The sequence below is a fragment of the Scophthalmus maximus genome, chromosome 19 (genome assembly GCF_022379125.1).
Source record: "Scophthalmus maximus strain ysfricsl-2021 chromosome 19, ASM2237912v1, whole genome shotgun sequence".
Taxonomy (NCBI): Eukaryota; Metazoa; Chordata; class Actinopteri; order Pleuronectiformes; family Scophthalmidae; genus Scophthalmus; species Scophthalmus maximus.
In genome coordinates, this window is record NC_061533.1 from 7,458,367 (window position 1) to 7,486,305 (window position 27,939).

Consider the following 27,939-nt stretch of genomic DNA (forward strand, 5'->3'; position numbering starts at 1 on the left):
GATTCATCTTTCTGTATATGCATAACTTCATCACAGGAAGTAGTCGACCCAAACTTTGAGCACCCTTACCTCCAAGGTTTGCCATTTATTAACCTGCTTGTTTTTGCATTTTGCACTTTTCTTACAAAAATCATTATGCTTTCTTTTTTTTTTAAGACTACAACAACACACTATAGACAATACGTATGGTATTCCATAATATTTGACTTCTTTGATTAGGTAGGTATATCTTAAATTATACACGGTTTTCAGTACAATAATGATTATTCATTTGAAACAACTGGCACCGGGATGTGAGCTAATGTTCCCGTGTTCTCATCTCAAGTCGGTCGGTTTGTTTTCTTGTTAGTTAGTCAGCTGAGAAACTTTCATCAAACATCACTCTGTTTTTGACACAACATTAGTAATGATGGATATACTTGAGTGTAACATGAAAATTGTGCTCCTGGTTGCAGCATTATAGTTTGGCAGCACATGCACAGACTACAGTATATAGCATATTTTTTCTTCTTATTTCACCTGCTTCCTTTCCTCCTGTCTCAATCATCCTGAAAATCCAGGTGTCCAAAAAAAGGTCAAGATCGCAGATCAATGACACAGGGAATCGTTTGCTGCTGCGGGGGAGTGGACATTTCATTGAGTACCTCTAGGTTTGTTGATGTATCCCTCAAAGGCTCCAGAGGCTCCACACACACACACACGCACACGCACACGCACACGCACACAGACAGTACCGTAACCCCATAAACAAGTGTTCTTAGTCCGTATACAGCAAACACTTTGTACCTGTTTTGAAAGGACAAACAAGAACTATTGCACAGTAACTGTCTTTCTAATCAGAGCATGAGACAGTTGTGAAATTAAACATGAAAACATTTGCCTGTTTTTTTTTTTTGCCACCTTCTCAACGTATATAAGGCCCTAGCAGTGCTTTAGGAGGGAGGGAGAGAGACACACACACGCCCCTCCACTCCTCCAAAACAAAGTCTCTTCCTCATCAGTGCTGGATCTATCAGGAAAAATATAAAATAAAAACAAAGGAAAAAGCTGCTTTATGGTTAGTTACGTCTACATGGAGAGAGTGGTTTGGTGTCACATTGTTATTTTCAGTATGTTAATTCCTCTAGGAGCTGAAACGTGACGGTCATGCTGTGTAGATCAGTGATGCAGTTATAACGTCCTAGTGAGAAGGAGGTGGGGGGGGGTCCATGAGCCTTGTTGCAGACCTTCTGAAGTGTAGGTGGTTTCTATTGCAGTTTCAGTAAACTTGGTAGGAGTCTCGTTGGGAAAATGAACGCCCAGTTTAGGTTGTGGGGGGGGGGGGGGGGGGGTCCTCCGCGCCGTTCAGCCAGTAGACACCCAGAGCAGCACGGTTCAGTGTGGTTCAGGTCTAAGGTGTGTGAGTGTGTAGTAGAGAGAGGGGTGGAAGAGGCAGGGTCAGGCCTCTACATGCCGAAGCCATAAGCGGGCTGAGCAGGATACCCAGGGGCAGCGGCAGCGGCAGCAGCAGCAGCGGCCTGCACAGGGTAGCCCGCTGCGTTGGCAGGGTAGCCATAGCCTGGGTACCCTGGCTGGGGCGTCACAGGAGCGGGAGAGCCAGTCAACATCAGCTGCTGGCCTGATCATACAAACACACACAAACACAGGGTTACATGTTACATAAAAATGAACTTCTTACAACTAAGCTCTCGTTGGTTTGGTTTTTATGGGGGTTTGTTCTTCAATGTGATTTTCAGTAAAATTCAAAAAAATTGTATCTATTTACTGCAGACATTGTGAATCTGGTACCATTTTAGTTTTCAATAAATAAATTGTCTGAATCCAACGTAATTAGATTAAGATCGTAACAACCAATTAAAAAGATTAAAAAACAGCAGGATTTCTTTTCACAGCAGAAGGCAATTTTTCGCCTGTTCAGGAACCACAACTGTCTGTGCTTCAGGGTGACTTCCTGCCTGCGAAAACCCACCAAACACAATCGGCTGAGGCTCTGTCACCTCCTCCTCGGTTTTCCTTTGGCTCTCCGCCTCCTCCAGTTTGTCCACCTGAGGGCAACAAAGAAGAGAGCACAGATCAGACGTGGATCACTCAGATACAGTGCAGAACAAAAAGAAAGTCTGATTTCATACATTATAGGTATCCCGCGGAAGCCTTGCAACTCCATGTTCTCTGCTTTGCAGGCTTTATGAACATAAAATCCAAGCAAAGATTTTAAATTTTCAAATACGTGCTTGTAATACAGGGATTAAAGCAAAAAATAAATAAACCATTGAGGCCAATCCCAGAACACGCACGCAGCACACTCTCATGTGCAAGCCGGAATGACAGGCACACACAGAGGGGCTGGTAAAGAGACTGAATGGCTGGTAAAAATAAAATAATCATTTTCCACCAGCCCTCCAATGCAGCAGTACACCGGGATTCGTCACAAACAGTTTTTGCTTTTTTGGGGAGTATGGAGTCACCCAGTGGGGAAAAAGTAGCATGCCCTTCTGACATTCTGATTCCACTATTCTATCATATTTAATCGTATTGGTTATTTCTATTGTCTTAATGAGTTTGCATACCTGACTGGAAACATGTGGAGGATAATTAGGCTTTTTTTTTTGTACACCTTAACAGATATCCCTAAACTCTAGCATCCTTTTGGGTGACATTTTTCTTATTCATTTCTTTTCTATTGATATACTGGAGTGGAGGCTAGAGCTTGTAAAATGTACACACGTAGCAAATTGCAACTTGTTAATCAAAACTATTTTATTAAAATCAAAAACTACTATAGTAAAGTAGCCAGACTGATAGTTGGCTACCAGCCAGCACTTGTGCATAGCGATCTGCCTGCAGGGCTCCCCTGTGTGGTCACCTCTGGTGCAGGCTCCACTCTCAAGTCAGTTTCACTGTCAGGGCCGGAAATTCACAAAAAGAGGAGCGCCGCAGGCAGACTCGCCTCCGTCGCTGGAACCCAACCGATGGAAATCCACTGAACGATAGAGAACTTTAATCCCTGTGGTACTATGGATATAAAACTAAGCCAGTAGAAAACATTGTAAATAACAAAATTTTGCTGGACACCTACAATATAATGATCACAGTAATTACAGCGTTTTTATTTAAATGACAATTTCTTGTTTGATGCACTACATTAGACTTTAATGCCTCAGTTGGAAGACTACATTAATTTATTTATTTCATATCAAACAAATAAATACGGATAAATATGACTAGTTAACACAGCAGATTCACACGAATCCACTGAACAAAAGACTAAACTACTTCACAGTGCAGCTAAGGTTGCCTACAGTAAGAGAAGATGCCATGCGGGTTTGGTGAGAATTTCTAAAACTGTTTCTAGTACCAGTGTTAATAAAAGGGTCCATTCACCCAAATCACAAAATAAAATAATCAAATAACCACTATACCCATAGTGATTTCCAACCATGTACTGTATGAAGTGGCTGCTGATTCTTGCTCCTGCGTTCACACCAACTCAGTATGTGGAATTATTTTTTTCCCTCATGCGGCTCAAAGCACTGAAACCCAAAAGCAATTTCTCTCTTTCCAGATACAACGACCTTGCTCACCTTCAAATAATCAACAGACCTCATTGTTGACAGTTGTCAAAAAAAATTTCCCCCCATTTAGTCGAAAATAGTTTCCAATGAAAACGTTTATCAACAAGGTCTGTGGTTTATTATGAATAACAAGATGACAAAGACATATTTGGAAAGGCACCTCGTTTTGAGTTTCTAAAATGGAATTTGTAAATGTTTTGAGAATCAGAAAGGAGAAAAATGAATGAACACTGATGAGATACAGGGCAGTGACAGATTTCTCAAAAACTCAGCGTACAACACCAAAACTACATCATGGCTAGCTACAACTATGGGGAAAATGTTTTCTTTCTTTTTTTTGTATTTGTGTGAACTGACTGAAGTATTATGGTGTGATTCAAGGTTAAAGAACTATCAAATTGTGCATTAAGTAAAGGAAAAGCTATACATGCCTGTATGCTGATGCTACATTTTCAGCCATTCACAGTCAACACTCTTATATCAGTTCATCAGTACAGTAAATGACAATCACAGCTTCCACATGCACGCCACTCAGGGCTGACAGCAGCCACTCCGGACAGAAATATCACGTGAATTTCATCCTACTGGACTAAAACAAAGCTACAGATTAGAAGCACATCCTTGCCAGGCATTCAGTATTTGCGCAGTGAGTTGACTGTGGTGCCAATTTTCCTAGTGACTACGTGCAAAGAAATAATCATAGCATTGTGCTTCGACTGTGGAGACGGCTTAATGCAAAAGGTTTCTGATGCAAGACGAGATCAATGAAAGTTCATCTTAATCAAAGTAGATTTTTAAAATGTTGAATTTGTAGAAAAGACTGTAGAAAGACTGAAAACATTAAACAACACCTGTGAAGCCCTTTTCTGTATATGACTACTAATTATCATAAACAGCGTGAATGAAATATGATTTCTGAAATGCATTTTTAAAATACTAGATGAAATACAGAAATGGGTGATAAAAAAATTTAGGATATAAAGCAGTGGCAGTATAAACTTATTTCTGTCTCTTGTTATGTGCAAATCTACCCTGACGTAAAAAAAAAAAAAAAGTTGTTTGTATTTCACTGATCCCATTCCTACCAGATTGATCAGTAATTCATGGAACATGGTCTCTAGAGCTGAAATAAATAATTTCCCCACAGACAAAGGAAAGAAGGACTCCAGCATCTGTGAAGTTAGTGTTTGTTGCACTTCACTGATCTAATTCAGCAACATATTTCAGACCAACACTTGTTAACCTGGAGTTAGAACCATGGGGATGCATCTAACAAATCTAGAGTGGCCTGCTCTCCCCACCCGCCTTCATTTCTAGTTATTTGGACAGCATTAGTCAGGTGTTTTTCTCATATTGTACTACACCCACCAGCCACAACAATAAAAAACAGAAGCTGGTTTTAATGTTGTGGCCGATTATACCATCAGTCTCAATTTAACACTAGATGCAGCCCCAAGAGAGAGGAGTTAGAAGGTGAGAGGTATCTGTTAGGCTAGGACAGGCTTTTCCTGGTCCTGAGGGACAAAATGGTGCACAGGCTTTGAGCTTCCAGCCACCAACACAGCATTTACAGTTATGGGTTCTTCACAGGTCCGAGACTTCTTGATTTACCATATTATATCTCCAGGGTGCCAGTGTTCAACAAGTGATCATGAAATGCCAGGAAGTAAGGGCGTTAAACATTATAACCTACCAAACTAGTTCCCATGTTGAATGATGTGGCAATTAATTTTATTTTCCATTAACCGTTATAAGCACATATATTCTTTTAATGGCACAATCAGAACGTTAAGCTTTTAGTTCCTACTGCTTAAGAAGACATGCAACCTCAGATTACATTGTGCCATTGTCACATTTAGCCTGCTCCTCGTCATGTTTGCACTGAAAACCAACAAACGGGTTGCCTTTTCCTTATTTAACATTTAGTTTCCGCTTGACAGCGAAAAGCCTTACACACACACCAATGAGGAGATGAAATCAAAAATGTATTAACAATTTGTTGTGTTGGTGCTGAAGTGGAAAAAAGCCTGCGCACACTACTGCCGCTCTCCAGGACCAGTGCTAGTTAGGCCGTACTCAGTCTACAGTCCATGCTAGGTTCCTACATCAGAAACCTAAGAGATAAGTTACAACAAAAACAAACGGACAGAACACAGAAGAGAAATAAAAAAGAGGGCCAGAGACCGTCACCTTCGCTGCAAACTCATCAACCTGGAAAAGAACCCAAAGAGATGACCTCAAGTGACCTCACATGCCTACAGGTCAACATTAAAGGAAATCATGATGACCAGAGGGAGTTCAGTTAAAAATACAATACATAACTATTATCCTCTATATGTACCTTCTTGTCTAATCATATCTGTTAACTAAAATAGTTGGTATGACTTGATTTTCAGTACTTCTAAATACACCTGACCAACTCTACAGGAAATTTAACAATCTAAGAAAAAGAAAAATGCAGAATTTGAAACTTGATCCTTTTTATTTAATTTTTTTTAAAAGTACAATAACCAAACCTACTTTAACAATAAAGCAGAAACTAAAAATCAACAATAAATCAAACGTGAAATCTTTGCACTAACCTTTGCCAGGTACTCCCTCATGACTTGGATGAAGTATGGCATGGCAAAATCCACGATGTTGTGCCTCCAGGCCAGCTCCAGCACCACATCGGGGTGGAGCAGGTCGTAGGAGGCGAAGAGGCAGGCGGCGAAGCACTCCTTCCTGCCCTCCTCCAGGAACCACTGGAGCAGCGTCTCTGCCAGCTCAGCATCTTTAGACTCTGCAGCGTACAGCATGGCATCCTGGGAAAGGCCACATTTAACGGACTCATTATGGGAAACATAAAAGCTTGAGTTGTCCAAGCAAAAATTTGTGTGACATGATTTTTTTTGATCTTTACTTGATTGTTCATACATCCATCTCCAAATAAAGTGAGTGTATCTAAAGTTTAAACAAACAGTGACATCTAGGGGAGCATGGAGGTACTCGGCAAATGCGAGGAACATAGGTTTCAGATTTCTAAGCTCTTTATTTTTCAAATAAATGTCTGTATATGTTCTTACCTTGTAGAGTTTGTCCTTCTTGCAGAGCTCTACGCTCTGTCTCCAGCGGTTGTTGCCCTTGTACAGGTAGGCTGCGATACGTCTAAACTCAACAAGTTCGTGTTTCTCTAACCTCTGAGCCAGGCCGATGGTATCAAAGTTGTCATAGGCATCGATTGATGCTCTCAGGCCCTGTGGGTAACACACGCAATGTGAAATATTACACCACAGACCAAAAAAAAACCAGTTAATGTGTGTTAACTGGCTGTCAGCGGTGAATCACAGAATCTTATTCACTACTTCTACTACTGCTACAATTTCAAATGTTTCCCCACAGACTATTATGAACATGCAGGTGACAGACAAAATAATGTCAGATCTTCCTGACAAAGGATTTAACTCTGATATTAGAAAAATACAAATTCCAACTACACAAACACTGCTACATACTGTACAATATGGGCATTAAATGTTATCCAACTTCTCAAAACAAATATGACAAATGACATAGTTGGGCGCTATCTGCAAAAGCATAAGTCAGATGTTTACAAAATTATTTAATAGCTGCGATTTAACACCTGCGAAAACCTATAAAACAGATAAATTGTACCACCGTTAAGGAACAGCGTTCCGAAGCAAACAAACCAGTTAGTGGCAAAGTTTGAGTGTTTACATCATCTTCTCTACGTTCTTTCATCAACACTAGTAACAGAACAGCTGAGAGACCTGGAAGTCTTCCTCCTCTGTCAGCAGGTTGTTGAGAGCTTCGTTGACGGACTTGTTGTTGTGACTCTGGACAGATCTCAGGTAAGGCTTCACCAAGTTCAGCTGGTTCATCTGGTCAAGCAAAAACAAGTCAGGGTCAAAAGTGTTTGTTACTGTGTACAATCTGCAAAGAACAACAGAGAGGGTGTCATTCGTAAAAGTTGACATCACTACTGGTTACCTTGCTGAAGAAGGTGACAGCTCGGTTGTGGTCCAGCCGTGGAGACAATATAGTCAGCAGGTCATTCAGAAATAGGGGTTTGAATTCCAGGTAGAAAGAAAGAGATTTATAGTACAACTCCACATTGGCAACCTGAAAAAAGAAAAAAATTAAAGATATTTAAAAGTTAGAAAAGGAAAATGAAACAGCTCAGTCACCAATGCTTCTATTTACCTTAGCAATGATGTCTTTGAACAGCCCTTCTTTCCATGCATCTGTTGGATGAGACATCATTGTGATGGCAGCGTTGTCGAACTCCTCATATTTATCATACAGGAACACCAGCTCTGCCCATAAGTGAGACTGCTCCGCCGCACGGAGAACCTGGTATGTGGAATACAAATATCATTCAAGGTTCAATGTTAAATCCTTTTAAGGTAACAAATACTTTTTGAAGACTTCTCTGCAAAGCTTTCAAGGATTTTAGGAATCTTCAATCAATCCTTCTTTTTTTTTACCTCGATGACAACATATGCTTGAGTCTAACTTTGGATTTTATAAGGGCAAGAGGGCAACCTGGTAGAGGAATGTTCAATCCTTTATTTAAAATGAAAACATTTAAATCAGTAGAATTTAAACTGTCACAAGACAACAGCAATATTTCAGTGCAACATCAGCCACCGGAAAAGAAAAGTGCATCGTATTACTTTTCTTCTAGGGTGCTGATGAAAAGCAGGAATCTATGCAGGGTAATAAATCAAGATTCATTACAACAGACAGAGTTGTTTTGAAACACACACTCATGTGCAGACATTATCTACCTTTGGGATGTTGACTCTGGACCAGAACAGCTCCAGGTGCTCCCTCATCTTCTGAGGTTTGAACTTGGAGTAGAGGATGGCGAGCTCGGTGAACATGCCCATGTGAGCCCGCTCCAGACCCAACGCGGCCTCCAGCAGAGCGATGAGTTCCTCAAAGTAGCCACGGTCCTGATAGTAGCTGATCAGATCCTCCAGCTCGTCGGCGTGGATCACTATGTGAAGGCCGCAGATCTGTGCCAGCCGAAACTCCTCGCCATCCACGCATGCAAAACACACCTGATGGTCAGAAGGAAAAGCGAGGAAAGTTACCAAGAGGAAATGAAAACAATAAAAGGTAAACAGGTAAAGCTTTCATATATCACTATTCACCAATCAGATTACAGTGACATTCCTATAACACTTCCACCAGCGCAAGTCTGAGGGTTACAAATACAACACATGGTTAATATAACACTACACCCATTAAATGTGCATTTAATTACCTTAGGCATGTAAGCATGGGATAAATGTTTGTTTACTTTTTCAGGCTATTTTTTATTTAGATATATCGTAATAACGACTCCTCGTTCATTACAGGAACTCCCACATGACATGCAAATTTAATAAGACTCAAGTTGTATGTTGTATGCTCAAATTTGACAATCTAATACAGTATTAGGTGCTACTTTAATATTATCATGAAGGAGGGGGGAAATCTCAATAAACCACTAACCCACTATCTGGAAAAAACTAGTCGAACAGCGGCTGAACTTGTTTGCGTGCCAGTTACCTCCTTCCATGTCCGTGTGCTGTTGGCTTTCCTGGCGCTGTCCACAGCTGCCTGGTACTCGCCGAGATGGACGAGTGTCGACGCAAGGCGAGCAAAGTTGGACACGTTGTTGTACAAGAGCTTGGCTGCTTCGTACATACCCTCCTCATAACATCTATCGCCCACCTGGAGAAAGAGAGACAGAAATTAGCAGATACATATGCAGATGAACATCCTGTTGAAGAAAAACTACACCTGTGATGTTTTTATTTGTTGTTTTTTTTCACCTGCTGTATATGAGCATTGTTGGGCCCACTGACAAACTCTTCCAGCTCAGCCAGGCGGTTCGTCTTCGCTAAAGCGAAGATCAGCTCCGTCTCAACATACGACTCTCTCGCTTTCTTTCGGGCCATCTGAAGGAATTTGACCAAGTCTTCCCAGTTATCTGCAAAAACACAAACAACACCTTAATGATCAGCTCAGATCAATCGGTGCTGGCGTGCAGCAGAGTTATGCAGCAAAGCAAAGGCTTACTGTTCTTGCTGGCTGCGTTGACCACCTCCATGTATGCTGACGGGTCAACAGCTTTAATGTACGAGTCAATAGCCTCCTTGACCAGGTCTCTCTGCAGCTGAGCTCTGGCTAACTGGCTCCACACCGCAGGCTCGTTGCAGCGCTCAGCGAACTCGTAGGCACGATCTAAGTTCCCTATGTGCTCTATCAACACCTACAGAAACGAACAGAGTGGAGATATGCATTATATGATCTGGCATAAAGGTACTTACAATAAGATAAAACATCAGGAGTAAAAGTTTATTGAAAGGAGTTCAATCATTTGATCAACAGTATTACAGAGATACGACCCGCAGCATCAATGGCCTGCACAGATTCTCAGTGCTTATACACAGCATTAATTTGCATGTGTTAAACATCATGGTCAAAACTTTTAATACTTTTCTTCACTTTGGGATTGTGAAAAGCTTATTATACTTAAAATGCTCTAACAACTACAAAATGTACAAACAAATGTAAAACATAAACATAACTGTTACATACATTAATCTAAATTTTTGCATTCATGTTATACTCCTCATTGTCAAAAAAAGAAGTTCCCTGACCAGAACTCAGCGTACACAGGCAAATACTGAGCAGAGCAGTTATACATTTATTTCACCTGTATGGCTGAAGTGTTGACATCAAACTTCTTGAAGATGGCAAATGCTTCCTCAAAGAGCTCATTGCTGATGGCGATATTAGCGATATCCGGAGCGTCATAGTTGTCTAGCCTGTTGATGTACTCCATCACACGAGTGCGGTCCGCCTTGATGGCCGTCAAAATCAGCAGGTTCTGGAGGTTTCTGTGCTCACTGAAGACCGAGTTGTCGAGTACAATCTTCTCCAGCAGTTCGATCAGCTCGTTGGGCAGGTCTGCGGTCATGAAGGCCTTGACTGTGACGGACACCTCCTCTGGGTCCTGGGTCTCTGACAGCGCCGTCTGCACCACCTGAAGAGAAAAATTAAAGGAGGGGAAAAACACGATAAACATAAAAATACACAACTCATTTACAGTTCGCATAACCTCCGCGCAGGGGAAAACCCGACCTGGTCAATGAGTTGTCTTCTGAAGGGGTTGTTTTCTTCCAACACGTTCGCCCAAAGCTCTTGATCTTTTCGTCGCACCAGATATCGAGCCTCACTCTTAAATAATGAGTTATCATTGCACACCTGAGAAGATATAAAGCAATTTTTTTTTTTTAAATCAACCAATATTAGAATTATGTGAATGATCATCTCTGTGCTATGCAACATGATCTACACACTTTGATGAGCTCCAGGTCACACTGTCCTCTCTCGTACGCCACACAGGCCAGGTGAGGGTCTCTCTTCTCACAGTATTTCCCGACAACAGCGCTGTCGTAGAACGTGTTCTCCTTCAGGAAGCGCTCCGGCGTGTTGTTGCTGTCAATGTAGATCTTAGCCAGGGCATTGTGAGTGGCCGGCTCCTCGCAACCGTCATGGATACGGGACTCCAGCCATGGCAATAGAAGCTTTAACCTGAGAAGATAATGGAAAACACAGTGTTTTGAAAAATCGTCTTCCTTTTAATAATATGTTTTTAACTCAGATGCATTATAGTGCCATGTACTTTTTGGCCTGAATAATATTTGTAGGTTGATGTTCCTAAACACGGGAGGGCAGTGTTGTGCATTCAGCAACGTCATTCATTCAAACTGTACCCCAACACAATCTCACATCCACAGTATTTCATTAGATGTGGAACAGCCAATATGTCTAGTTTTATTGAACCATCCATGAAAATTACTGCAGGAAGATATTGCTTGTGCAAAACCGAGAGAAAAACAATGGAAGCACTTGTCAAAACATGTCCAAATTATAATATTTAATACAGCATCTGAAAGTCTTTAAGTGCCAATTGTGGGGTCATTTTGTTCATATTTACTTTGTTTTTTGTTATTAGTCAATTGTGATATTCTTTATGAATACTGAGATCACTAATGATCCACTCAAGCATTATTGATAAAAAGAAGAGAAGATCATTTTTCAACACAGTCAGGAGAAGAAAGTGATGGCATGAAGTGGTTCAAGCAGATCACGAACATGTCCTGCACTGTAAGCCTAAAAAACAGATTTGGTTTGCCGAATGGTTACAGTGCATGCCACATAACTGCAATATCATAGTTCAAATCTGGCCTGGTACATGTGTTACATGTCATAACCCCCCCTTCTCTCTTCATTCATTTTCTGTCTGCATCTTCACCGACAAATATTTAATCTAGGACAAATTAAAAAAACAACTTACAAATAAGGGTTTCAACTGAACAACTGTTGGGAAGAGACACAAAAGACAGTGTTACCTGTTTCTTTTCTCTACCTCCTCTACCAGCTCATCAGTGGAGAACTGCCCTTTGACCACCATGATCAGGTTCTTAATGACATCCTCAGCACAGTCTACATCCAGCAGCCCGCCTATCACCACAGGTAGACGGCTGGGGTTCACCTGAAAACAAGTGCGACAAATTCCTGATATAAAAGGACAGCGTGCATCTTAAATTAAGAGGCACTTGGAGTAAGGTGGAAATGGGTTATGTGTTAAGTCTCAGCAGTCGTCTTGCTCTCACCTTCTGTACGTAGATTTCAATGTATTTCTGTAGATTGTTGCGGTAGAGGTAGAGCACCAGATCATGGACGAAGTCAAAGCGATCACACACAATGATGAGAGGAAGCTGGTCTGTTAGTTTGGCCTCCTGCAAAGACAAGAAGCACAAGGCTCCTTTGTGTTAATGAATTGTATGAAATTGGCCACACAGTATATCAGATTCAGAATCAAATTATCAGTAATTTTACCTTGAGGAAGTTTTTAACCCTCTCTGGGTCGTAACAGTTGCTCTCTCTACATATTCTCTCCACTTCTTTGATCTGGCCTGTCTTACAGGCTGCCTGGATGTACTTAAAGTGGACATCAGGCTCCTGGCTGAAATTCACAATCGAGCCGAGGAAGTAGAACAATCCTTGAATAGAGAAGGCAGTGGGAGAAACAGCACAGTCAGACTCATTTATTACCACGTAAAACCACTTTAATCCAACATGACCCAGGTCTGCATGCCACCGCTGCCCATGTGTGACACACCTACCCTCATAGCTCTTGAAGGATTCAAAGAGTTCCACTAGTGCTTGAGTTCCCAGCTGCTCGTGATACTTAGACGCTACCTGGACACACAGCTGCAGGTTCTGTCGGATGTTAGCCGACAGCATGGCCCTTAAACACTCCAACGAGTCTTCGACTGACAAAGAGCCGAAGAAGTTCACTAACCACTAGAAGCAGAGTCAGAATAAGAAAAAAGAAGATGGGGAGAGTGAGACAGTGAGACAGCAGGCTGAGCAGGGAGGAGGACAAAAAGAAGTGGGTTCAGGCATTTTTCCCATATCATCAAAAAAAAGGAAAAAGAAAGAAGTGGCTGTTCCCAAGAGAGTGGTGTTCACAAGCGTGACCAAACTTCGACAGGCATACCTCAGGGTTGAGCAGATGTGTGTGCACCACGGCTCGTTTGATATCATACTGGTCGGTGTAGTGTTCAAGAGCTCTCTGCAGCAGACCTGCCTTCTCACACAACTGAGCAACATGGGAACGGTCATAGTGTGTGAACATCTGGTTCCCCAGGATCGCATCTGCCACCTAAAACAGTTCATAACACACGTGAAAACACAAATCTTGTTTATTTTATTATCAAATGTGAAAGTTGCTTTTTTAGTAATCAGGAGAGATGATCACCTGGGGGGCATGTATGAGGTTCATCTCAAGCAGACGTGTTTGTAAGTGTCCTTCAGCTGGGCGGTTGTTCTTTAAGGCATCCAACAGGAAGGAGGTGCACTGCTGGATCAGACTACCCTCCATGAAAACATCTACGATCTACCAAAGGGCAAAAGAAAAAAAAAGAGAAATGGAAGGAAAGAATTCAGTAAGAAAAATGTATTTTGGATTTCCTGCCATCTGTGAAACATAATTTGAGTTAGCATGCGATGAAAGAGTAAAGTCACACACTACCAAGCACCACAGGCCTGGTAGCCAGATGTTTCCTGGAAAAGCATCAAGTCATCAGTTTCTCTATCGCAGACTTGAACTGAGCAGAGTGATGATGTGACTTTACAGGGAGGAGGAGGTCATTGACTCAGTGAATTCCTGGCATTGCTGGCACATCTGGAATAACACAGACGGAGGCTCCCACACTGGGCTCTTTGTGTGTTTGCGTGTACGTGTGAGGATAAAGGCGCAGGGGGAAAGTGTAAAAGCAATACTGTACGTCTCTAGTGAGTGAGATGGTAATGCTGGTGTGTGCTTTACCTGGTTGATGTTGGCCAGCGGCTCCTCATCCTGGACCAGCATCTGGGCAAACTGCAGTCCCTGGTCTGGATTGACACGCATCACATTTCTCAGTAAAAACACCCAGTCGGGGGTGTAGCCCACCTACAACAGCACAGTCGGATACAAATGCAATTCTTAATTCAGTAATAATGGCATATAGTATTAGACATCTAGTATTATCTTATGTTCTCAATATAAAAATATATAACAAATCTACCACATTTCACTGATGCTGCCAACCTAATGTGATGTGTATGTTATTTTAAATAATCTTCTTCCCCTGACCAAACAGTATTGTATTTTCCTTATACACTCAGTGGATAAATGAGTGTGCCAAATTAAAAAGGAATAGAAAAAAAGTGAAGCAAGTTCTCTGATTACCTTTTTAGCATACAGCACTATCTTCTGGAACTGGCCGGTCTCTGCAAAGCACTGGATGACCTTGTTGGGGACGTTAGCTCGGAGGTACACACTAAGAGCTAGTGTGGGGTCAGAGGCCTTCACGAGGTCCCCCAGCTCCTCTGAGCACTCCAGCTACAGCACATGTGTAATCAAAATTACCAACTATGTTCACAATCAATGGGTAGATGTTACTACATGGTAATCACGCAAAATGTATACGTTCTTCGGTATTTCTTCGGATTAGCACAGGATTATGAAAGGTACCCCATTGTTCTAATCTTCCAGTCCTACCTTGTCCTCCTTTAGCCATTTCTCCAGCAGTTGCTTGCGGCCCTGCTGCAGGACGGGCCTGCACAGCTCAAGAGACTCAAACTTGTTTAGCTGGCCCTGGTCCAGTAGAATACCAAAGTACTGCAGCAGTGGAGAGGCCTGACCCGGCTGGGCTGGGACGGTCTGAAACTTACGGATGGTCTCTGCTGTCCGCAGGATTCCCTGAGGGGAGGAAAGATGGTAGAGAGTGGAGGAATCATTGGTACAGCTTTCATTAAAACTGTTGAAGTTGAATTTTACATGTACTGCAGTGTATTAACATGAAGATACCCATGCAATATTTAGTACATCCTTTGTAGCGTTTGTGATACAGGCATACCTTCGGTGCTGATGCAGCAACCTTTGCAGCCTCTGAATAACTTCCCTGGGCAAACAGAGTGTTGAACTTCCTGGCAAAAAGCTCCTCGGCCCCAGCAAGGTTTGACCTCACAGCCATCCTCAGCGCTAGATCAGGGTTCTGAAGGACGTTTGTGGCATAGTTGACAATATTTTCCTCTTCAACACACACAGACAAGACCTTGAAAGAAAGAAAAAATAGATATACATAAGTACTACATAGGTAAATAATCCATTAAAGGAAACAAGGAATGATTAACAAACTTTTTGAAATCCTGAGAAAATGTAACACAGTTCTGTCCGTGGAGAATGCTTCCACACACAGCAGGACAAAGTAATACAGTTTAAAATCCATTATCACCAGTTATTAAACATTCATCTTGAAAATCAAAAAAAGTCAATGTTGTAACAACATTACATGTACATGCCTGTAAATGAAAAAAGGCAAATGGTATTTGCACCTCAGTAGCAAACAATGCTATTTGCAGCCAGGGTGAATAACTAATTTGACTACTTACACCCAGGTGTATACAGCACTAGGAGACGCTTATTACACTCAGGTATCGATAACCAACGATGCTGTTGGTGCACTCGGGGTGTGTAGCCAATGTGGCTATTTACACCCCAAGTTTTAGGTTCTCCTGGCCCACCTCAGTGAGTCATATGTGAGAAGTTCTGGCAGAAGGGGAGCCATTGGGCGTTCCCACTTTCGATGCAGGTGTAAGTAGTCAAATGGCCTTGTGACTATTTTCACCTGGGTGCAAATATACACTTTGATAAAATATTTACTTTTTGCCCTTTTACTGCTAGTTTCGCACCTGTCCCTTCTTGTTGACCCCAATAATTCCCGAGGTGGCTTCGTAAGGGGCAGTCACAAAGATGGTCTCCGCACTGATTCTGTTCATGTAGATGCACACTCCGGACTCCAAGTCGTACAGGTGGATGTAACCATACTTGGTGATCAAATATATTACCCCATGCTTACTACCGATCTGAGGAGAGAGACCAGAGAGAGAAGTTAAGTGCTCAGCAGTCACCGAAAACAGATGAGCAGTGGGTCTCCTTTCCTACCTGCATAGCTACAGGAAAGTCTGTCTGGGCCTCTGGAGGGAAGAACACATCCACTGCTTTCTTGGCAAATGGCTGGTTTCCTGCAGCTGGTTGACCGACTTCAATGATGTGCAACTGAATGACGAAGGTCCACATGAAGAAATGATTACAATAGACTAACAACCGCAGTAAAGCTAGTATGAATATGAAGGACAACAGAGGGTAGTGCATGCACATTCAACAAAAGCTATTTTGTTGAAAAAAAAGTATGAATAACAGTTGTTTCTCCAGTGATCTTAAACCAAAACACTGTCTTGTTGTACAATTCCGAGGTCTTTGTTCAGACACTAGACTAAATACACTCCGATAGCATCGCGAGTGAAATTCGTGCGCACAATCCAGAGGCCCTCACCTTTCCCCCAGCCTGTGAGCGCACAGCGAAACAGAAGAGGGTGGAGGCTTTGGCATTTCCCTCCACTTTGAAATCCCCGAAGGCAGCAGCGTGGCCTTCGATGGGCTGGGACACTTTCCTGTCAACGGAATACAGTTGCATTGCTCCAACTACGCGGTTTTGCTGCAGGACAAAGAGACAAAACAAGAGTAAAATAGACTGTTAATCCTCTGAGTCGGTGACACCGCCATGTTAATCAAGTGCTTCCAGATGAAAGACCATTCTTGCTTTAGGTAGGTTTGCGAATAAAGCTCCCATTTCTCGGCTAATTCTGTCTATCCCTTCCCTTCTCATGTAAATAAGGGATCAGACAGAGAGTGATAGATCAGATATTTTACTGCAATGTGCATTTTTACGGCTTTAACACGTTCGTACCTGTGCAGAGATCCCTATCAGCAGTAGCCACTTCTGTTGTTCGTCAGTTCTGTAGTTGATGATCTGACATCCTGCCAGACTGGCGTGCCGATCGAATACTTTGGCTGGTTGGGAATCCCCCTCCATGCTCCAGTGGTAGACGGCCGTATCCGTCACCAAGGCAACAGTGTTCACTGATATCCACTTCCAGAACATGACTTCCTCCGTCATGGTGTGAGCCTTCATCTTGCTCTTCATCTCGATGTTGAAGATCTGCAGCGTCTTGGCAGCTGAGGGGAGGAAGTGAGACAAGACAGAGCTGAGGTGTATTGTAAAACTATTTCACACATTCACATCAATAATAATAAATTCATGATAACTAATGCTGATTTCGAAAATTCCACTGTTTATACCACACATGATATAACACCTACAGTGACTAAAATAGCTATAACATTTTTCTTACCATAAATAATCTTTGTGTAAAAAAAAAAAAGACTCAAAACACAATCAAAGAATTCATTTGTGGATTTTTGAGGGGAGTTTTTTGTTCACCCAAACCCAGTCATATACATGATTTTGGTTTGTTTGTGAAATATTGAAAAACAATTAAAGGTTAAAATGTACATCTTTTAATTGGGACTTATTTTATCTTATTTATGGAAGAAAACTATTGGAAGCATGTTCTGTGGATTATTTAGAGTAACAAGCAACAAAAAAATCCCATTAATGTCCAGTGTAACGGTGAACCAGTGGGAGTGTCAGAGACAAATATTGAAGTCTATTTAATCTAGGCAAATAAAAAACTCTCTGTGCGTATTTACACACCACTAGAGGACTGAGAAGGTCGGTTGTATGTCATTCAGGTTAAGGGTGTTTTATAGGGCAAGGAAGCAAAACACTGCACATCGTAACCTGGCTGACATTTCCAGGGTGCAACTGACGTCTGGCCACAGAAAGCAGACGTAATAATGTCTCTGGGCTCTAGAATATTGTACATATGATAAGTAGCAACATGTACCAGTAAGGTCTCAAAGAATAAAACGGGTAGGAGAGGCCTGATTCAGGTGAATACTGGAGCTGCTGTACAAACCGCCGTCAGCACACACACAGATATAATGGTACATTAACGGCATCATTTATATGCAGCAAGGAAAGAGCTGAACGATGATGTGGCTGCTGGCACACGCTCACACCGGCGTGTAAAGACACACACAGTGCCTAACCCACTGTGTACTATGTGATGAGACACATACACTCTACCGGCATACAACAAACATGCTAACCCATGTATAGTTCTCATAAAAGTAGTATGTACTTGCAGGTTAGGTGTGGTTATACTGCAGCAATTCACTGGCAGTCTAAAAAAACTGTGTGTCTTTTGATTGATAAGTGGTCAAAATAGCTGTGTGCACGTGGGTGGGCCATGTGGGAAGCTTTCATGAGAGAGACACGGCTACTGTATCATCACAACAAGAGTACCAGACGGGTAGACAGACAGAGAGCAACTCACCGTCTGAGACATGACAGAAAGCAAAAGGGAGAAAAAGCAAAGTGTCAATCAGGTGAGAACGAGAAGACAAAGATAGACCACAGGGAAAGGGCCGGCATATTATCCTCAGAAGGGGGCGGAGGGAGAGAGAAGCATTACAGGCAAATCGTCCTGATCAGCGCTTGTGTTTGTGCTCCGAGGGCTAGATTCAGTGACAGGAAATCAATTTTACACAACCAATTTAGAACATTCAGGCAATAGAACTGAGAGCACTCTACATATTCACTGCATTGACAGAGCATGAGTCATTGCGAGACCCCGCGGCATTCCCATGGCACCCCTGTGGCTAAATCTGAGAAAAACTAGGGACGAATAAACAGTGTGCCGACTTTATTCTGGGAATCGAAACAACAACAATAACCTCAGCCCTTGGCAAAAATCCACTAGTAATACTGGCAAACACATTTCTCTTCGTAACAAACCAGTGGTGGGGGCTGCATGGATGTGTCACCATACGTGGTCTTACCTTTCAGGGCGATGACCTTGCTGGCGGGGTTCATGATGGCACTGTCAGCAGAGATTGGCCTCCTGATCGGGTTGGTGGGGTCCGACATGTCCACGATCACCACCTGGTTCTGATCGCCGACCTTCTCCCTGATACAGATGAACTTGTCCGACTCCATGGTCAGATAGCTGAACCCAATGTTGGCGGGGTTCACGCCCAGGTTCTGCAACTGTAAATATTCATAATGGAAAAAAAAATAATAATAAAACATTAACAATGAGATTCTTCCTTCAACCCCATTCTGCATTTTAACGTATTTGAATGCCAGTTACGTACAAATATGGACATTTTTGGAGTGTATATTGATGTAGTTGTCAATAGTTACAAATGAGTGAGTAAAGCTATTAACAAAGCAGTAGTTGGACATTTTCAGAAATACAAGGTTTCGGACAAGGAGTTAAATGAGAAGACCCTCATTTTTGTACAGTAAACATGAAGCTATTGACTGTAGGTTTCTATTTGAAATATATCATCAAATATCTATGATTGAGCACATGAATAAACATGGAAAATGTTATCGTTGTGAGATTTATGTTAAGTGTTATTCTTTACAGTTTTGCCAAAGAAATTAACTCAAGCACATATTTAATTCAAGTACTTCCAAGGCTTTTATAGCCACATCTTGTGGCCTCCATCAGTGGATGGTGTTTGTCCAGTTATTTATAAATCGATAGGTTTCTTTTATGAAATAAGATATTCATAACTGTGTATTGTATTGGAAATAATGAGCTATGAGGTAGTATTTGATTCATCGTCTTAATTCTTGTGGAATCACAACATTTTTAAATTAATAAAAACACAGTAGACCTCTCCATCACTGTGTGCCAACAGTTTACTACCGTTACACTAAAAGCAAAACTCAGCTAGAAGTGGAACATGCCAACTTCACAGATTTTTTAGACCTCCAAATGAGTCATGTCGCCTCAACAACATAAAAGGCAGCAGGGAAACATTTATGGCAGCAGCTGACATTAGCCTTGTGGGGGAGGGGAGGGGTGGGGGAGGGGGGGGGCAGCAAGTAGCCAACCATAACAGGGTTTTGATTAAAATAGTTGCAGGTCTCCACCAATTTTCCAATAGATATTCTTAAAGGTTGTCTTCCAGACAGGAGGTCTGGTGGCACATGGAGCCACAGAACAAGCGTGGGCACACGGCGGACAACAGGATGTTAATGCAACAGAGTTTTATTTTACACTCTTATTACAGCTGCTAATAATCCACTGGATTTACTGAAGCATTTTCAGGAACATGTCCCATTTGCAATTCCATTAGTACGGTGGCCCTCAGGGTCAGAACACATCCACATTTCAGTTTTTTATTAATGTCTTTTGTTAAATATTTCCCTTGATTATAAATAAACATTATAGATGAACTTAATCAGATGAACTACTTCTCTCTTGCTTTGGCTGCACAGTTTGATATCACTTCAACTTTTTTTGCATAACATATTCATAATAGTTTGTTCATCATCAGACAAAATGGCAAAAAATAAACTCTGAACTTCACAAAATTCGAAAATTATTTTTAGTGTTTATTTTCTACTCTAGTAAAATGTAATTTTATCGTTTACTTTTTTCAATATCACCTTTGTCTGTCAATGTAACAAAATTTACCCGCAGGAATAATAATTTATTTTTAATAGCATATTAATTACTTTATTCATGATTCATTAATTATTTTGCTTGTCATTAATTACTCCGACTCTTTCACATGAACACCGCTCATAGCCAAGAGGAGCCAGTTAATATCTAGCTTTGTAATAAAGGTTATGCAGAAGGCCAATGTTAGGCTTATTGAAGCCAGATAATGAAAATATATGCTGAACTTGCTCCATAAAACAGGCCAAGCATATCTAGAATTACATCATATAAATGTCCTACATTATTGATTTCGAACTCTTCTTCCATTCTTTTTAAACTCATTCTAAAACTCAGGCAAGGAAGGGAAACAGAAAATGACATATTGGACTGTCCAGTTACTTTGGTTCTGTCCAGTCACAAATAAGAAGGGTTGTCCCTCCCCCCTAAGGTAATCTGAAATGTTGCTGTGTTTTGTCAAATGTTTTTGTGTTTTGACCCTCAGGGCCACTGTACATTAGTAACCATCATAACATCTCAATTATACTGGGAAAAGTACAGCGTTACTTTATTTAACCAAAGTCTGTGATCAAACCCTGACATTGCATTTAATCATCTATGTGAACAGCAAGCTATAAGAAAAGTTGACACTTCGACTATTCAGCCTAAACCAGACAGAGGCAACACTAAAGGATATCTTCAATAGAGATCCACTGACACTAAGTATAGCGTCATCATTTCCTGAATAAAGCACCAATGAATTTGATTTATTATTCAGCACATTTATTTTTCCTGAGGACAAACACAAAGACTGAGCCGATGTCAATCTCTGCTGTGTAAAATCTTAGCAGACACTAACAAACATGAAACGCTCCACCGGGGTTAGCGGCGGCCACACAGAGGAATTATTGTGCACATTGTCAAACTAACTGAGAGGGCAGACCACAACATGCACTCTCCCCTCTGATGACTGAACCGACTGCATTATGCAGTCTGAGGCAAGCGGAAAGGAATCCCTACGCTCATCACAAGGACTATACTATCTCACAGTTGGCCGCTAGAGCAGGACAACAGATCATGACAGCTGAGCCATTTCATTAGGGTCAACTACAAAACAGGAAGGAATAAGTCAGTGGTCTGAGGAAGACTGAGTGAGAGATGCCGTACAACGTGCCTAGCAAGTTCTTTTTTTACTGAGGAATTATAGCCAAGAAAATGACATTCGGGATCCAACTAATGATTCATTTCATTAGCAATGAATCTACCAATTACTTTCTCAATTGAGAGATTCTACAAAGTGGTGAAAATGCCAGTATTGATTTCTTACAGCGTACTGCAATCAAATTGGTTATTCAACTTGACCAACAGTCCGAAAACTATATGGAAATATTCAGTATAAGATCATATGTATCGAGTAAAAAGAATCAAATTCTCCCATTTGAGAGGTTGGAACAAATTATTGATATTTTGTGTTAAAAATGACTGAAACATTACTTCTTTTTTTTAAGTTGCCATTTTATATAGATCGATCGAAGTTCTAAATAGCATTTTTAGGTTTAATTTCATTAGGTAAGGCTGAAAAAATGATTGAAAGCTCTAGTAATCAATATTTTAACGTTCCAGTGGATCAAATGTGTATGTGAAAAAAGTCACTTTCATGAACACCACAGAGAATTATCACCCAACCGTGTATAGTTCCTCAAAGCTCTGCAGAGCTTTTTGCCTGTTTTAGCTTGCAGCACTTATGATTTCGACTAGATCTCACGGCCACAACTCGATGTTCAGTTGGTTTCTGTGGTGTTATGGGGACGTGCAAGATAAAGGCTTCATGACAAGGCCACGGAGAAGACCTGAGGGGGGGATTGGAGCCATATGTTGCATCCTCCTCAAGCCTGCCAGATCCATCTCTGGGAGGGTCAGGGAGGGAAAATACAATAAAGATACTGGGGGGGGGGGAGAGAAGATAAGCATGGGAGCGAAAGGGAGGAGAAGATCAAGACGCAGTCCCTCATCCTGATAAAAGCAAAGAGTGTGTGGTTGTTGGGAGAGAACAGTTTGAAGAGGAGAGTGGTAAAAGCACTTTTTATGAGAAATGAAGAAAGAGGGATATGAGCAAGGCCTGTACAGTGCAGTTCCAGTAACACAGGCCTTTGGCAATTAACAACACAAGGTGGGGCGACTGACTCACCAGAAGAACCCCCCCCCCCTCCTCCTCCTGCACTCCCTCTTAGAGGAACATTCCAGACTAAAATCACACTTCACCTACAACCTACTGTATCCAGTGAACCATGAGCTGCCTCTAGTTGGGGCATCTTCGCACACAGAGACTCCTGTAACCCCCCCCCCCCCCGTTTCCTCAACAGCAACACTAAAACAGCCACTAATATCACAACAACTAAGGGCAGTTGAACTTCACTGATGAAACAGCGTTGACGGTATTCGGTGAGTCATAGACTGGGCGGATGCATCGCTCAGACACAGACACGTCGCATCAGCAGCTGAGGGGTTTTGAGTTTTATAAGGCGACTACAAAAACACATTTTAAATGAGGGAATGCAGCAAAAACACGTGGAAGTGGTGCTACTCTGTCGCACTTTCTTGCACCAAAGGTGGGTATAGGTTTGATTTATCACCTAAATGTTAATAGGTATACGGCATAGGTGATCATGAAAACCTTAAAACTGTGTATAATCAGTGTTTATATTGCAATGGATCAATTAAATATGTGCATGTGAGAGGCTTGCTCACAATGGCATTTTAGTTTCTTTCAGCTCATTGTTTTGGTTTTTATGGCCCACAGCTTCAGTGTTTTGGTTGCACTTGCACAGTTCTCCCTGGCCATGTCTTTGGCAGCTGTCCTCAGTGAAAAAGCTCTAAAACTCCTCTATAAACAGCAGAATTAACAGCAGGCAGACAAGGTCTGTGACTAGTTGGTGAATGTAGAGCAGTTTTTGACATTTGGCTGCCAAAGAGCCTCATATTTCAGATGTTTCCCATATAGCTTGGTAAATATGTGTCATGTCTTGTTTCTGCTGCCCCCAAAATGGCAATTTTTTTTTTGCCATTTTCAAACATTCCCTAGTTCGATTTGATGCTTTTGTTTGCCAGTAATTTTAAGCTGTTGGTCGGACAAAACAAATTATTCAAAGATGCTTCCTGGACCTCAAAGAAAATTTTATGGACATTTTTTGACTACTTTCTGACACAATACACTGCAAATGAGTTGCAGCCCTAAATCAGTTCTTTCAACATTTCGTGACTCGGCTATTGTTACAGAAAGACACAATGTGCATGTTGCATGTGCGAATGACGCACATGCTCGTCCCTATCAGTCACTGCTGCAGTCGCAGATGTGTTCTACAAGACTGAGATAAGGGTCTTCTGTCAACCTGCTTCCTATACTGATTGGATTTGCTGGACTCAAATTGGGCCTGCTACGCTCGTCTGTTTATCACAGCTGCCGGTTTGACGTGGTGGCATCGTTTCATCTGTGCAGAATACAGCAGCAGCGCACCAGGATGCCTTACACAGCCGCAGAGCAGAAGGTCGGACTCTCCTAACTCAACTCGACGGGACAATGTTCAGGCGCTTTCGGAGCTGCAGGACATTTTTTGCACTTTACACAAGCTGCTAGAGTACACAGGCCGCTGCTCTGACAGCCAGCAGAGGAACCACATAAGCAAACAGCTCTCACTTTAGCATGTTCATAATTCAACAAGCCAATGATCTGTGCTCGTCTTCCTTCATCTTGCCACCAACATGATCAACCAAATTTAACCACAGCGTGGAGGCCACCGTGATGAGAGAGAGATACTTTACAACAAGGTTAATGATGGTGTAAAGTATCAACTGATGTGGAGTGAGCAAATGAGCGCTATAAGTCCAGGTTTCATCCTCCACGTCCACATTTAAACACCAGAGTCACTTAAAAGAACTATTTGGCGTGGAGTAACCTACAGCTGGTTCAACAGGCTGGCACATCCTCGTGGAGCTGGGTCCATGTTCCACCCCTGACCCCAGGCCCGGTCTGCAGACACTGAGCTGTAAATACCAGGCCAAGAGAGAAAAAAGAAAGAAAAGCTAAACAACTTGAGGCCCAAAGTCCTGGGTTTGCAAATTCCAAGCATTTTTGAACTCTGCTGGAGCCACCTAGATTCACCGGGGGATACGACTCCATGGGGCAGAGCTGGGATTTCACGGTGGAGGTGAAACGTAAAGCGAGTCTGCTGCTTATCAACTGCCCCCGGCGAGATTTTCTTCGGAGATGTATAAGGGAAAGGTATGCAATGCTCAGAGCAATTCAACCCAATAACCCAGACGGTTCCAGGTACTGCGCTGCCCCCCTCCATCAGCGAGCAACGGTGGATCAGTGCTGTCAAGTGAGGAGAGGAGCCTGGTGGCCAGTAGAGTTTGGTTTTTTTGGGGTGGATAAAGGATCTTTGGCTGATGAAAGTGGGGCTAGTGGCCAGAGGAAGGGAGCCGAGAGAAGGGGGTGGGGGCTCCGTGCCTTCTTTTTTTCCCCCAGTGAAAGGCCATTTCACTGCCTGCTGTTACCATAACAACAGGCTACAGACCGACCAAGGCAGGCGAGGGGTGCGTCACAAAGTTTCTCTTTCTGGCTGCGAGATGCCAAGCACTGGGGCTGCCATGGGACAATGACAATCAGAGTCCAGACCGGGGGGGGGGGGGGGGGTCATAGTAGGAATAGTTCCTCCACAGATGATCACATAACGGGCTGCTTGTTTTCTTTTTAAGGGCATTTTGTGTTGCTCTGTGCACTATAGGAGACAACCAACAGCTCTCGTGGCCCCTGCTACATGTTATTGATGTTGACTATTTTTGAAGCTGCACAGATTGTTTCCTCTGCGGCAAAGATACCGTGAAGCAGAGTCAGAAAGACACATTGAATCGATAGAAAAATATCGATGGATGTGTCACTGAATATAAAACTAGTTTTTAACACGAGAGGGTTTGTTTGTGCTATTGCAATATCAAAGATTCTGCTCAAATGATTGTGGTCTTACAGGAGGCCCTGCAGCTAAGTGATGCGGTTTTCTGAACTTATTAAACTGTTGTCAGTGATCAGACAATCGCTTCTACTTTGTCACACGCAACATACAGTATATAACATTATATTTTCAGTTACGCCCAACTCAGTGCAGGAAGGAACTGGATATTTTGCAGACACGGGGTGCAGCAGTGTTGTGTTGTGATTGAAGGTTACAGACTTTATATTAGTGTGTGTGTGTGTGTGTGTGTGTGTGTGTGTGTGTTAGAGTGTGTGTGTGTGTGTGTGTGTGTGTTAGAGTGTGTGTGTGTGTGTGTGTGTTAGAGTGTAAAGACTGAAACCAGTGAACAGCTGAGCTCTGTTGTCTGCGAGAGAGAGAGAGAGAAAGTGTCAAAACGCCGCAGTTTGCGCCGGCGCGGATTGAAAATGACAGCGGCGTTTCTCCCACTTGAACGCACCAAAAAAAACTGCGGCGTATCCACACGCACACACAAACACACGCGCGCGCGCACACGCGCACAGGTCCGCAGTGGAGCTGCTGTATACCATCTGAATTTTTTTTTTTACAAGTCATCATCTGCTCGGCAGTAGAAAACGAGGCCTGTGGCTATATCGAGCACCACCCTGCAGCCCTGTGTCTGATTCCATTCGAATGCGACATGTGCGGTGTGTTTGCGGACCTGGGCGAGGAGCTGCGCACAAAAAGAAATGAGCTGAAAACGATCCATGTCTCGTTTCCTCCCTTTAAGAGGGTTGGTGCCCCCCGCGGGCGCGCTTACCTGCAGATGTTCCTGAAACCGTATCGGCAGAATCTGAGCCATTTCTGGACGATTCGTGTGTCTGCAGAATCCGCGAGGAAGGAAGGAATGAAGGAAGGAAAGGGGGGAAGGGGACAACCGGAGGAACCGTGGCGGTCTAAACGTCCCCCCCAAAGGAAAAAGTCAAATGTGATGGGCAGCAGCGGGAAGTCTGGGCAGCTTGCGTTGATACCGCACGAATCCAGTGACTGCTCCCATTCAGTGCCCCCCCACGACAGTCCTGAATCAAAAAAACTCCGCTGCCTCCGCTGAGAAAACTAGTCCGTTTCAACTTGCACCGAGCCCCGCTGCGATCACCAGTTCCGCCCCGTCGTCAGGACGCAGGGGGCCGTCCTCAAGAAAAACAATCCGCGCTGGGTGATTGTAAGCTGGTGATCGAGCAGCCTGTGTGTTGTATTTTATATTTCACCGACCCCAGACCTGTCAGAGAGGTCGGATGTGCAGTTCGTACCCCTCCGCCGCAGCCCCTTCCCCCTTCCCCCTTCCTCTCCACCAACTTCGAAATCCGGGCTCGTGACAAGCGCCCCACCTTTCCATGATCTGTATACCACACACACACACACACACACACACACACACAGTCTCTCTCACACACACACACACACACACAAAGACACACACACACACACACACACACACTCTCTCACACACACACATACACACACACACTCACACACACAGTGTACCAAACGTTTTCTAAGGAGCTGATAAAGCATATTTTTTACATGTCTTGGCCTCATCATCATCATCACCATCATTTGGCATCATGCCTGTTAGAAGACACACTCTCGTCACACGGTGATTTTTAACATTAATATTATTTATCTCATGCATTGCACTCGATACACTGCCAAAGAAAACCTTTCTGGCCACGTATACCATCTTAAATGATGAGACTGACTCTATGGACACATTTTTTTACGTATGGGAATGATAAGGAAAAGCCGTGTAAAATATCAATGTCTGGTGTATTTGACAATCATAATTGTCCAGATGACGAACTGACAGGTTGCAGTTTTGTCTTTAAAATGCTTCCTTTTAATCAACAAAGGCCTATTTACTTCACTGATGTGAGTCAGGACCACACACAGGATGTGGCCAGAACAGACAACTTTTGAAATCAAAGTTTGTAGAGTTTGTTTATAGAACAACACTATTAACACCTCTTCTTTTTTTTGAATGTGAAACATTTTGACATTTTATTAAGAAAAGTACTTTAATAATCAATTTGCTTATTATTTGAAACAGTTGCACCTGAGGCTGATTATATGTTCCAGGTTATTTAGAGGAAAAGCGGACAAAATAAGACTCCATGATATAGGGGGTTTTATTAAGTATATTTTAAAATTAATATATTTAATATGGGGGGCCTATAGGGGTTTTAAGACACAGACAATGGGGGGGGGCGCACATTGTAGCTCCCTTGGTTAAACGCATCTATCAAGGCTCCTTACATCTACCATTTTGCATGTCATCCCGTCTTTCTCTCTCCTGCTATGCTCTATGCTGTCTCTGACTGATTGTCAAACAAAGTTTAAAATGGCATAAGAAAAGAAAAGAAAAC

General features: G+C 42.5%; 1 protein-coding gene across 4 annotated transcripts; it reads right to left on the bottom strand.

Moving 5' to 3' along the window:
* Window positions 1-54: 54 nt before the first annotated feature.
* Window positions 55-26,775, bottom strand: cltcl1 (clathrin, heavy chain-like 1). 4 transcript variants are annotated; one of them, XM_047329072.1, is made up of 32 exons: window positions 26,337-26,775; window positions 18,934-19,141; window positions 18,429-18,431; window positions 16,937-17,205; window positions 16,523-16,684; window positions 16,132-16,245; window positions 15,879-16,052; window positions 15,044-15,241; window positions 14,686-14,886; window positions 14,374-14,526; window positions 13,972-14,094; window positions 13,402-13,539; window positions 13,141-13,305; window positions 12,764-12,944; window positions 12,477-12,640; window positions 12,251-12,376; window positions 11,987-12,129; window positions 10,931-11,165; window positions 10,713-10,835; window positions 10,285-10,614; window positions 9,645-9,837; window positions 9,398-9,555; window positions 9,132-9,296; window positions 8,363-8,638; window positions 7,776-7,925; window positions 7,563-7,694; window positions 7,343-7,453; window positions 6,638-6,808; window positions 6,155-6,376; window positions 5,757-5,783; window positions 1,970-2,045; window positions 55-1,618 (listed from the first exon to the last, which is right to left on the bottom strand). In XM_047329072.1, exons 1-32 carry the CDS (start codon window positions 26,376-26,378, stop codon window positions 1,446-1,448), a joined length of 5,106 nt encoding a protein of 1,701 aa, XP_047185028.1. In that variant the 5' UTR covers window positions 26,379-26,775; the 3' UTR covers window positions 55-1,445. The 4 variants fall into 4 exon arrangements, with proteins under 4 accessions (XP_047185028.1, XP_047185029.1, XP_035495328.2 ...); XM_047329073.1 differs by lacking the exon at window positions 18,429-18,431 and having other exon boundaries at window positions 26,337-26,774; XM_035639435.2 differs by lacking the exon at window positions 5,757-5,783 and having other exon boundaries at window positions 26,337-26,773.
* Between the last annotated feature and the right edge of the window lie 1,164 nt (window positions 26,776-27,939).